Source organism: Vipera berus (assembly GCF_964194415.1).
Source record: "Vipera berus genome assembly, chromosome: Z".
In the NCBI taxonomy this organism is placed as follows: Eukaryota; Metazoa; Chordata; class Lepidosauria; order Squamata; family Viperidae; genus Vipera; species Vipera berus.
The window spans coordinates 104412427-104425833 of NC_138205.1; the positions used below are offsets into that span (position 1 = coordinate 104412427).

A 13407-nucleotide genomic window follows, 5' to 3' on the forward strand; every position below is an offset into this window, starting at 1 on the left:
GGCCCATGAAAGATGTTATTTTATGTGTTTTGTAGCAATAGCAATAGCATTTAGACTTAAAAACCACTTCACAATGCTTTAAAGCCCTCTCTAAGCAGTTTACAGAGTCAGCATATTGCCCCCAACAGTCTGGGTCCTCATTTTACTGACTTTGGAAGGATGGAAGGCTGAGTCAACCTTGAGTCAGTCAGAATCAAACTGCTGGCAGTCAGCAGAATTAGACTGCAATACTGCATTCTAACAACTGTGCCACCAGGGCTCTTGTGTTTTTATGTTTTTTCTGAGCTATATAAAAATGAATGTGAATACATAGTAATATCAGAAATATTTTTTTTACTATTGGAATTACCTTCACTATTTACCATTACATAGATAAAAGCTATCTCTATAAACTTTTCAGTATTTGCACACTACATCCAGTTCAGTGTTGCTTAAAACAACTAATAGTCCTGATGGTTCTGATTATGCTTTTAATTTATGTTTTATTTTTTCTCTTCTCTTAAGTAACTTGGTTTCATATTGGTCAATGCCAATTTGTTTTGTTTACAGCAGGTTAAATATCATATTGATTATAAAATACATTAAAATCAAACACATCTTGATTCACTTTTTTAAAATTTGCCAAAGAATGTGGCTGATCAGAGTAGAAGATGTTATGAAGAGTAAACCAAACCTGCTAAATAATCACTTTTCCTTTTTGCAGTTACATTCTGAGCCTAATTACAATTTATTTGTTCATTCTATTTTGTTAAGCTCAGGACCATGTAGGTCCTTGAGCTGAAGATCAAACCTGGGGAGAACCATATTGTTTCATTATAAATCTGTAAAGAAAAAGAAAAGGACAAGAATCTTCAGAGCTGTTGCAGCACAGAGAAATGAATGAAAAATGTTGTTTATTTTATATTTTTATAAATGGTCAATATGCTGCCATTTTGTTTTTAAGATAATCTATTCTTTCCAGAAAGGGATGCGGTGGCTCAGTGGGTTAGGACGCTGAGCTTGTCGATCAGAAGGTCGGCAGTTTGGCAGGTCGAATCCCGAGTGCCGCGTAACAGAGTGAGCGCCTGTTACTCGTCCCAGCTTCTGCCAACCTAGCAGTTCGAAAGCACGTAAAAATAGGGACCACTCCGGTGGGAAGGTAACAGCGTTCCGTGCGCCTTTGGCGTCTAGTCATTCCGGCCACATGACCACGGAGACGTCCTCGGACAAGCGCTGGCTCTTCGGCTTTGAAACGGAGATGAGCACCGGCCCCTAGAGTTGGAAACGACTAGCACGCATGTGCGGGGGAACCTTTACCTTTACCTTTACTTTATTCTTTCCAGAACAATGAAGAGTTTTTTAATATTGCATTATGGTAAACAATGTTGGGGAACCAATGAACATTGGGATCATTGAACTGTGATCCCAGCAGCTCCAGCATGAATGACTGAGTGAGGGATGCTTGGAATTTCAGTTTTGTAACAGTAGAATAGTCATATTCCAGTTATAGACAATATCCAGTGAGCATTTTACACAGCAGCTTCTTTTAGAAATTACACCTCAATTCAAGTTAGAAAATCATATATCTGTTCAAAATGATATGGCTATTTGCAGTGTTACGCTATACAAAAAGAAAATAACTATGAAGCTATTTCCCCAATATTGCCTTGTGGATAGTAATCACTACATAGAACGGTATTATAGTAAAAACTATCTCATAAAATTTGGAAAGATTGGGGTTTATTTTTATAAGAAAGAGGAAGAGGAATTATTTTATCTACCGTTGATTTTAAATATTCATTTTAATTTTCTTCAATCTGATATGTTTGCAATTCTTTCAGCTAGCAAGTTTAAAGGAGCTCAACCAATAACATCTTATTGCAATAGAATCATGATAAATGTAGTGATAAATAAACTAAAGTCCTTTGTGGTTAAAGAGGTTAATGTTGATTAAAATCATAAATATTGGGTTTATTGTATTATTGTTGCTAATTGTATTGTTGCTAATTGTATTATTGTTGCTAGATTTATTACAACAAGATGTTTTTTTTAAAAAATACATCATTGTTAAATATTATCGTAAAATATTTTTGTTCTTAATTCTTTGTAAGTGCAGGAAAAGTCTCATGTGAAAACACTATTGATTGTATTGGAACTTAGTTTATAAATCAAGCAAAATAAACATCTTCCTTCTAGTGCCAGAGATTTCAGCACCACATTTGTTATTTCAATGATGTTTAATTCTATTTTACCGGTATATTTATTTTTAAGGAACTGAAAGAAGCTCAAGATGCTCTTGGAAAATTAGAGGAAACTGGAGCTCAGACGGTAGCAAAGGTAATTTGGCCTGTTGACTATAAATGTATTTTATTTTATTGTAGAGATAGTCCTCAGCTTATCACTACAAGCAATATCAGAATTTCCACTGTAAGTAATTGTAGTTGTAAGTCAGGTTGGACCCAATGTTACAACAATTTTTAGAGTGATTGTAAAGCAAATCATTTGGTCATTGAGTCATGCTGTTGTTAAGCAAATCCAGTTTCGGTAATGGGTGGGTTTTTTTTGCCAGAAATCAGTTAAAAAAAAAAGTCACAAATCATGACCAAATAACTGCAGGACACTATTAAGTAGAAGCCAGTCATCAAGTTCCCAAATTGTGATCACCTGACCATGGGAGCGGTACATTAGTTGTAAATACTTTTTCTGAGGCCATTATAACTTTAAACAATCATTAAGCAAATGGTTGTAAATCAAGGACTATCTATACATTAAACAAATGGTTGTAAATCAAAGACTACTTTTTAAAAAAAAAATAACTCCATTTATATCCCGCCCTTCTCCGAAGACTCAGGGCGGCTTACAAGCTTAGCAGTAGCCTTCATTCTATGTATATGCCTGCTTATTAGGGCTTTCACACACACACCCCAAGCGGCATTATTACAAAGTTAGCTTAATTGCCCCCAACAATCTGGGTCCTCACTTTCCATATTTAATATTTTATTTTCCTGTTTTTGAATTAAACACATTGAATTAAACACATTTTAGTTCCTTACTCAAATTTAATGGAAAATAGGAGTGATTTGCATAGATTACTTGAAGACACTCTTATACAATATTCTGTGCTACAAAACAGATGAAGGATCTTACCAAAGGAGGCCAAAAGTTCTGTCTTTCCCAGTGCTGTTTCCAGCTGTGGCCAGTCAAACATTTCCACTGATAAGACATGAAGCTAACAGACTGCCTTTGTTTGCAATTCACAAGTCTGATTAAGGACATTAAAATCCATTTAGGCAATAGCTACATCCAAGATTTTAGAAATAATTGCACGAGAATACAGAAATATTAATATATAAATATATATTCTTACATGGAAGACGTACATTAGATATAAATAATAAAGTAATCCTACCCACATAGATGAGGAAAACAATAGGATCAAAGGAACCACGTGCTTTATAATTTGTTAAAAATAACTATAGAATAATAAACTGAGAGCGGAGCATGGAAGCTGTTTGCTGAGGATTGGGCATGACAACTGAAGACAATGGGAAACTTAAGTGTCTCAAAACATGCCTTGCTCCAGATTTGTTTTCAGTTGCTTCTCAAAAAATTATGAGTAAAGTTAGAAGTTCAGATTATATGGCTTAGCACCTGAAACTCTATCAAGATGTCATAAAACATTATGCAATGGCCATATTTCTTTCAGCAAGCTTTAAAAAACCAACTATTTACAACTGATCGCTTTATTATAAAATCTCGTTGGTTATGGTTCTTTAACCAGCATGTTCCAATACATGGATGAGTCAGCAGGTGCTTTAAATAATGAAGGATTGTTTTTGTATTCCTTCCTAAAGATATTCTTAATATGGAGCTGATAAAACTGTGTTTGACTAAACGCTACTGTTATCCTATATCTTTCTCAAACTTCAAATAATGGCACACACCAAGCAAGTGCTCAGAAGTTAATGTCTAAATCCATGTATAACTCACCTGCTCCTTTGATGCTGTATTGGCTGCAAAAGGAATTTGCTTTCCTTTATTAATCAAACCTATATTTGTAAAAGTGTGACATGTAGTGGGAAAGTCACACATGCTGAGATTATCTAGACTGGAAAACAGTCCCAAAAGAAAGGAGAGAAATATGATCAGTTAATTATAATGTGGTAAATAGTTTTGAAATATCTGTGATTTGTTTTCAGATAAAAAAAGTAATTTGTTATCAAGATGTTTGTGTTTGCTACATTTAAGAGGGTAACTCAGTAACTAATATATCAGTGTCATTATTCCGTTAAACATGCGTTCCTAGTGAATCATTTTGTAGTATCAACTAAGAGTTATAGCTCCAGGCCCTGATCTAAGAGAAGGTACACTTTGCTTTGAGCCTGATGTGGTTTAAAGCCATTATGAATGGACTTTATGGACTTAAGAATGGAAGGGGATGCCTTGAACTGGGACTGAAATACATATTTTAAATTTGGAAAATTCTTATTATTAATAATATAGCAAACCTAGAAAGAATCAGATAAATGAATTTCTTTCTATATAAAAATTATTTTTCTTTCAAAGACATACATTTTAAAGATAGGAATAATACTTTCTTCCAGTTCATTTACTTCATTTTAATTCATTGTATGACAGTCCCACATTTATATATTTGGAAGTCAGCTCTTCAAAGTTCATTTTGAATCCCAGGAAATGACTGCGTGTTTCCAGTCTTACCATAGAAAAATGCATTTTAAAAAGCAAAGAGAATAAGGAGCTGTGGGCAGAGATGAAGTGAATAATGATTCTGTTGTATAGTGAGTTCTGGAGAGCAGGAAGGACGTCGAGACGATGAGTACAGCATGGCAGATCTTTATTCGGTGGATGTGACTGTACTGGGGAATAGGGGTTACCTGTCCTCCTTTTATACCTGGCCAGGTAAGCAGCTGGCCAATTGGTTTGAACCTCTGTTTCCCGCCGAAACTGGGTTCCCGCCAAAACAGATACAGTTCAACGCCCCCTGGTGGTGACTGCTATGTAAGTGTGTATGTGTTCTCTTCACCTGGATACATAACAGATTCACCCTATCTAACAAATGTAAAGCTGAAGAGTCTGAACCCAGGATTTTCTGAGTCTCCACTGTTTCAGGAAACAAAGCATATATTGGTGAAATGAAGTGAGAGATGCTACATCTTATAACTAGAGGAGTAGGTAGCAGCTGTGGTTAGGAGGGACTTTGCACAGTTTTGTCTGGTATGCCAATTGCACCCCTCCTGGGTGGGACACCTTGTTTGTAATCATTGATACCTTGGTCACTTTTCATGTGGATTACTGCAATGCACTATACATGGGGCTTCCTTAGAAAAAAGCTACAATTGGTCCAGAATGTGGCAGTGTGCATAGTGATAGGTGCTCCTAGGTTTGCCCATGTAACACCTATGTTGTGTGAGCTGCACTGGTTCCCAGTTTCCTTACAGGTGAAATTCAAGGTGCTGAAAAACTTATATGGCACAGTGTCAGTTATGTGAGGTACTGCCTCTCCTTAAGGTTACCTATCTATCCTACAAAGTCAAATAGAATGGGCATTCTCCTAGTCCCTTTTCTTAAACATTGCCACCTTATGCGATCTGGGGAGTGTACTTTTTCCATGACATTCTTTCCCTATGGAACATCCTTCCCTCATCCTTCCCTCACAGCCTTCTGAAAAGTACTTAAAGGCCTGATTTTTTTCCCAAATGCTGAGACAGGGCCAGTCAGATGGATTGAATGTGAAAGTGTACTTGGTGCCAGGTTATAAGACTGATGGTTTTAATAGATATATGTAGGTATTAATGATATATCGATGATGTTTTGGGGGAATCACCCAGAGTTCGATATAAAATGGGCAGCTAGATAAATGCTTTAAACAAATAAATAAAGTGTTTTTTCTCTTTAACAAAACAATAATCCCAAAACCCACTGTCCCATCACAGTCCACACCAAACATCTTTTCCTAATTTACTTAATATGTGTACTTAAGCAAAAATCCAAACAACAATAAATCACACCAAAAACATAGAGAAAACTAACTCTTTGCTGTCTTCTATTAACTGACCTGATTTTGGCAGTACTGCTTTTTATGTGAGATGGTTAGTAAACAGATTTATCTGGTTGCTTTGTGCTGTTATTCTGAGGCATACTGGAAACTGTACAATGAAGTTCATGAAGCTGCATAAGAGAAAATAGAATGTAATTGTGGTTAAACACATGTATGCTTTGTTCAATATTTGTCTTCTAACACAGATTTAGTGAAGTAGCTTGAATTATGGGTAGATACAGAAGTGGGCACCTGTCAGGATTTCAAAAGGTCCTTAATACCCTATATTTGTATATATCTGAGCAATATTTGCACAAGAAAAATATTTTGTATTTAAAAATAAAAAACAAAGTAAGTTTAATATGTTTTAATCAGCACAAGATCTTGAGTTGCCTGATGCTTGTATATGTATAACTACAGTTGTATAATACATTTATTTAGCTGTCAAAAGTGCAATTCAACCAGGGAAAATATTTTATTAATTGATTTATTGTGTGTAATGAAATTGGTATTGACTCTTAAGAACTACATAGATAGACCTATTCCAGGAAGATTTGTCCTCAAATTTGGCCCTTCAGATCTTCCAACAGTGCACCCATTACTGCTGTAATGAAATCTCTCCATCTTGATGCTGGTCATCCCCTTCTCTTTCCTACTATATTTCTCAGTTTTGTTTCTTTGTTTATATGTATCCCATCCTTTATTATTTTTATAAAAAAACTCAAGGTGGCAAATACTGTATATACAACACACATTCCTCCTCCCATTTTTCCCACAACAACAATTCTGTGAGGTGAATTGGGCCGAGAAAGAGTGACTGGCCCAAGGTCACCCAGCTGGCTTTCATGGCTAAAATGAGACCAGAACTTTTGATCTGCTTTTCTATCCTAATGACTCTAGCCTGATGGGAGTTTGCTGTTGATAGTCAATATTAAAAGGCAAAATTTATCCACCACTTTAACATCCTTAGAATTTAGAAGCCAAAATGGGTTTGTCAAAAACAAATCATGTAAGAGAAACCTTATTGCATTGCAACCTTATTGCATTTGATAAAGTGACTAAATTAATGGACCAGCAAAAATTGTTCTCCGCTGAGAACAATTAATCAGTGAAATGGCTTGCCTCCAAGAAATTGTTGGTGCTGCATCGCTGGAGCCTTTTAAGAACAGATAGGACAGCTATTTATCTGGTCTCCTGCTTGAGCAGGGGGTTGGATTAGAAGACCTCCAAGGTCCCTTCTAACTCTATTATTCTGTTACTTCTAAGACTGATTCCTACCTGTTGCCATTAGTTTGACCATATTTATATCTAGTCTTAGTTACAATTTTTCCACTGTGCTCCTTGACTTTAATTACTAGAGCTTGCAGATCATTTGATTTTCAGCTATCAGAGTGACACCACTCACCAGCAAAGAGCAATATATCAGTGTTTCATCTTGCGGTTTTAAAACCACACAATTTTTTCAGTTCAGCTTTCTTCCTATATATTCATCATATAGGTTGAAAAAAATTAAGAGAGGATATACAGCCTGGTTTCGCTGTATTGCCATTCTGGAGCAGTCTATTTTGCCATGTTGTGATAGACAGGAATCCAGGCTGGGATTTCCTGTCTAGTCTTTAGGTTTCACACGAGGAAATATGATGTTCTGGGATTGCCATTTTCTTAAGCGCTTTCCATAGGCTGACGTAGTTGATGCAGTTGAAGAGTTTTCCATAATCAATGAGGCACATACCAACTTCTTTTTAGTATTCTTTGGCTTTCTCACTTATCCAGGACAGATCAACTATAATGTTTCTTGTTCCCTAAACCTCTCTAAAGCAAATATGAACATTTGGCCTCTCTGTTTTTATGTAGCTCTCTAACCTGCATAATCATAATCATAATTCTGTTGACATGTGAAAATTACAAATTGATCTAATAGGTTGCACACTCTGTAAGTCTCCTTTCTTGATATTGGTACATAGACAAACATTTTGTTGGCCGCTGTATTGTTCTCCAAATTTCCTGTATAGTTTTGTAGAACTTTCTGGTTCTTCTTCTGTTGCTTGCCCTATTTCTGTAGATTTTCCATCAATTTTGTAACCTTCCAACTTAGTAATGACCAGAATGCTGATTTAACATCACCTTCCTCAATTTTGCTGGCTCTCTGGACTGGCAGCGGGGCTGAAGCAAAGGCGGGGAAGGGGATGGTTTCATGTGCACAAACAGAACTTCATGTGCTCACCCGCCACATGGTTCCAGGCCATGGGGGTTGGGGACCCCTGCCTTACCATACCAGATAGATAGAACCCCCTTCTGATGGTGAAGTGGGAGTTGTATCTGTCATCTTAAAAATCCAGTGATTCCTTAGCTGTGGAGCCCATCCCTTAGCTTCACAGCGTTAAAAATTTTCACCCAATCTACAATCTTTCCCTTTTAGATGAGATTTTGAAGAATCTGGCAAAGTAATTATATGAATACATTTCAATTAGAATTAAAACCTGGGAATGCATCAGAAATAGCAGTCTTTGTCCTGTTTGATATCAAAGCTGCTTTGATAACTATTGTTAGTCCACTATTCTTCTGAAATACTCAAGGATTAAAGGTTGGAAGAACTGCTTTACATTCAGTTCAAACTTAGGAATACTTGTGAGATGCACATCTTCACCTAAATTAGCTGATAGAAATTAGGGCCAAGGATCTTTGCCCAATTTTAGATACTGTGGTGGTTGCAGCTCTTTTTAAATCTTTTTAAAACTCACTTGTGTCCTCTTTAACTCCAGATTTGATTACTGCAATGCACTCTATCTTGGACTGCCCTTGAAGATTACTGCACCTGATACAAAATTATCTATTACCCCTCTTTTATGGCTCTTGTGCTGTTCTGTTAGGTTTCAGAATGTAGGTAAGAGCCCAGAATAATTATAAGAACTGTCTCTTCCAACCTGACATTGGCCAGCTTGTCCATGTGCTTTAAAAGAGATGCTCTGGATTCCATTGTTCAGGAGAAAATGACAGATTGAGAAGCAAGGCTTCTCTCTTGCTATCCCACACATTCCCCTGCAATCCAGCTAACCTTCAATTTAATTACTTCTTAAAAAACAACTAAAGTGGTTTTTCCACCAGAACATTGGTGAAAAAAACATGTATTTGTTTCTTTTTGTTTATTGTATTTCTAGGCGGTGCTCAAAACAACTGATAGTACAAAACAAGGGTTATAAACATCCAAATAATAACAATGATTTATTTTCTATATGATCAGCAGTGAGGTATTTTATATTTTATCCATGTTTCATGAAAAATATTTATTTATTTGTTATGCTGCCCTTCTTACTGGTGCAGTGACTCAAAGTAGCTTACAATACAATACAATTATCATGGTTATTTGTTGCTATGATTTGGTTCATGAATTATTTAGCAAGATGAAGTTGTGGTATGGAAATACTGGAAACAACAAATAAATAGGATGAACCATTTCATATGAAAATAAAGGTAATCTAAAAAAAGCGTGCATTTGCTAAGAAATCATCATGGAGTCACATTTGGTTCAATGTAGATTTATAATTCATATAAACTTCTTCAATGGTATATAATTTTTGTATGGAAAATTTTTTGGACAAGCTATTTTTTTTAGGAATGCAAGCATCATTCCCCTAATTTTATCCACATAGCAACAGGAGGGAACAACTAGCTTTAGAAAGACAAAACAATGCTGTCGTAACTCTGAACCATCATTGAATGAATGGTAACAAGTTGAGGACTACCTGTTATGGAGATAGTAGGAGTACTGGTAGAAGAATAATTTATTAAATGTGTATGCTGCCCAACTGTTTACAATTATCCAAAACATTAAAAGAAACTAAGAATAATAGAAAAAATACAAAAATAGCACTAGGCAAAAAAAAAAACAATGGCAAAGAAAATAAGCCCTGAAGGGAATAGAAAGAAAAGGCCCATTACTGTTGCTGCCAATTATTTATAGCCTTGTGGCAAGTCATTACCACTTTAGCTTCGGTCTTTTGTTGGGGATGGGGGGGAATGAATAAACTTTTCAGCAGCTCCTTGTCATTTTTTTTTGCTAAGAATGCCTCTTAGATGTGCCTAGGATGCAGAAGCATTTTTATTTTTAGCTTATTCTAGAGGTTAACTCCTCGTTCAACCACATTTAATTTCCTATTTTTTGTATATTTTTGTATATTTTAAAACTATTAAATGGCTTTGATTGGCACCAAATAAGATATTTACAGGTATACTGAGAGTCAAAGATACCAGTGTAGAAACTAGAGTAATTTCTTTAAAAACCCAGAATGCCTTCTTTAACAAACCTTGGTTTTAAAAATTCAACTTTAGAGTCTGTAGAAGACCATTGTTCTTATCTAAAATTAATATACACATGTGATTGAAAATAATATACAACAGCAACAAAATTCTGTTAATATATTTAATAGCTAGGGCAGAAATAAGGAACTTTCCTCCCCACTAAATGGCCATATTTATTTCTATTGTTGCATCCTCACTGCAGTAAACCTCATCTCATCTCAAATGCATCTCATCTAAGATAGGGGGACATCATAGGCACTTAACAGATGAGATTTGTCTTGTGGAATGAAGATTAAAGATAATTTTCTTCCATTGTGTTCTTCCTCCCACATTAGTTTCCTTATCTTACTTGCTTTTTTCATCCCAGCTGAGCATTAGTTATTTATTGTTGTTTTTAAATCTTATTTTGTTACTTTCACCATGTTGTGACTGGGCTAGACAGCTCTGTTGCCTTATAAATTGACTGCCATTCAGCCTTTCATGGCTTGTTATTATTGTGTTTTATCCATTTCTAATATTTATATCCCTAAACCCTAAGAAGCAGGAATCTGAAAGAAGTCCTCTGAAACAGACCATCAAAGGATGAACAAAGGGGGGAGCAGGTGAGTTACCCTTGGGAGGGTATTTGAGATGATAGACTAGATCCACTCCCCCACATACAACTAGCCAAGCTTTGGAATGAGATTTCTATCAGGGCTCAGTGCCTGAGAGTTCGCCTACAAAAACCTTCATGTCTTAAATGGAAGGATTATTATTTGTATTTTTAGAAAGCCTCAGAACAGGAGGGAAAAGTGAAAAAGGGCCGGAAAAAAAGCTTGAAAGGGAAAACTGTCAAAGAGACAACCAGTAAAGAGGCAACTCTTAAACCAGCAACCACCAAAGAAACAACCACCAAAGACACAACCACCAAAGACGCAGCCACCAAAGACGCAGCCACCAAAGATGCAGCCACCAAAGACTCAGCCAGCAAAGGAGATGGGATAGGTGAAATTTTGGATGAGGTAATGAACTATTTTTCTAAGCTAAGACAACCCTTATCCCCATATCACATCTTCCTCCTCAGCTGCATCATTGTCCTCATAACTTTTCTCAATGGCCTTTGTAACAGAAGGGCAAAATGAAGAGGGAGCAAGGAATTTTCTGTTTTTCTTTGGATTTATCCTGACAAGTGGCATGTTCCACACGCCATTCCACTAGCATTCCCCATTAGGTTAAAGGCGTTGTGCAAGTTTACATTTTATGCGATTTTCATTGCAGCTCAAAAGTTCTTTGGAAGGGCTAAACATAAACTCTAAAACTTAATCTGATGATCAATTTTCTGGAATTACTATCTTGTGCTTATCTAGTTTTGATGAAAAATGAAGATAAAGTTGCTGATATATTATGCAACTATTGATAAGTTATACAACTAAGTTTGTTACGTTATTTGTTTTTTATATTTCAGCTTATTCTAGAGCAGGCATGTCAAACTCGCAACGTCACATGACGTTGTGCGACGTATTGGAGCTTTTTCTCCATTGCCGACAATGGGGTGGGTGCGGTTTCGTCGCGACGCGTCTGGCCCGTGGGCCGGCAGTTTGACAACTCTATTCTAGAGGTTTTCATTTCCTTTAAGACTTAATAAACCTACTGGCTTGGAATTGTAGACCCTTCACCTCTAGAGGATGTCAAATTGAGAAAACTACTCTAGAGAAGATGGTTCTTTTTTCTGGACAAAAAAAGTGGCATTAGGCTAAGATTTATTGGTTTCATAAGGATGTATTAATATCAGTTTAATGAGCCACGACATGCAGGAGCTCTGAACTCACATGGTTGTTTGTTTATGGGTCACTCACTTTACCTCATGCTCTGTCTTTTCAGTAACTTTTCCCTCCTTGTCACAGTTTTCAATTCACAGTTTCCCATTATATCATCTACCAAACTGCTTTTCAAGTACTGAAATAAGCCAGAATTTGAAATTGTTTTAGTCAAATACTGGTAACTATAATGTCCTGCTTGAATATAACTGAAGTTTTGTTGGATAATTACTGAGAACAAAGAAAGGAATGGGCAGAATGACAATGGAGAATATAGTTAATTCACTTGATTATGCTAAGATCTCTTTTTCTCTCTTCAAACGAGGTCAACAAATGAACAAAAATATAAACTCTTTTTAGTTAAAATTCAAAATACTGGCCAATGTACCAGCTGACTATGCATGGAGCAGCTAATGACCCCTCAACCTCTACAACTTTAATAAGACCAGTTAGCAAGGCCAGAAAGTGTGGAGGTTGGAAGCAATGTTACCCACCAGGGAAGCAGGACCTAATAACAAAAGCAGCATTGCATCACTGAGATGTAAGTCCCATCTTTTTTGTCAGTGACACTGCAGATACTTAAGAAAGGGCAAGAGCCTTTGCAGTTTTGATAAAGGTAGTAAGATCTGACAGATGCTCTTAATTATTGCAGTTTGTGGACACTGGATACCATACTCCTGATCTTCACAAATCAGTATCCTTTTCAATAGCATTTGAATGAATCTGTTTTTACGTCATCTTTTTTTATCTAGAATTAACAATAACAGTTTTAGATTTTTAAACAAGGTGTAGGCTTATCAATAAACCTGCAGTAGATACTGTAAGTACATACTATTTTCCAAGGTTTTTATATAACCCATAGCCTTCTCAGCTGCTGCTTTTTGGTTAATAATTACATTCAGTAGTTTTAATGTGGTATTTGGGGTGGGGGAGAGAGAGATTAACATATACTGATAATCTTGAATGAATAAATATTTCTCTCTGTGTCCAACTGTTATATCTGTGTGTTCAGCATTTTCCATACATCTATAATTAATGCATAGTTCTTGTTCTTTTTGTTTGTGTCTGTCTCTCTCTCTCTCTCTCTCTCTCTGTGTGTGTGTGTGTGTGTGTGTGTGTGTTGTAAACTATATTTGAAAAGGTAATGGCAACTGAGAGAAAAGCATTATATAATGAAATAAAGAGGCTTAAGAAAGCTGAAGAACAAGCAAGATTGCATGCACAGAGGTACGTTCACAAGGATGTGTTGTATGAATAAGGCAATCGTGCTATATT

The 13407-nt window shown here is 36.1% G+C and overlaps 1 protein-coding gene across 1 annotated transcript in view; it reads left to right on the forward strand.

Moving 5' to 3' along the window:
• The window catches only part of LOC308677923 (uncharacterized protein C10orf67 homolog, mitochondrial), a 69300-nt gene that overhangs the window by 39925 nt on the left and 15968 nt on the right, over positions 1-13407 (forward strand). Inside the window, exons 9-11 of the mRNA XM_081344631.1 lie at positions 2251-2316; positions 11104-11337; positions 13274-13359. Coding sequence (XP_081200757.1) covers positions 2251-2316; positions 11104-11337; positions 13274-13359 — 386 coding nt within the window. The remainder of the gene's footprint in view (positions 1-2250; positions 2317-11103; positions 11338-13273; positions 13360-13407) is intronic.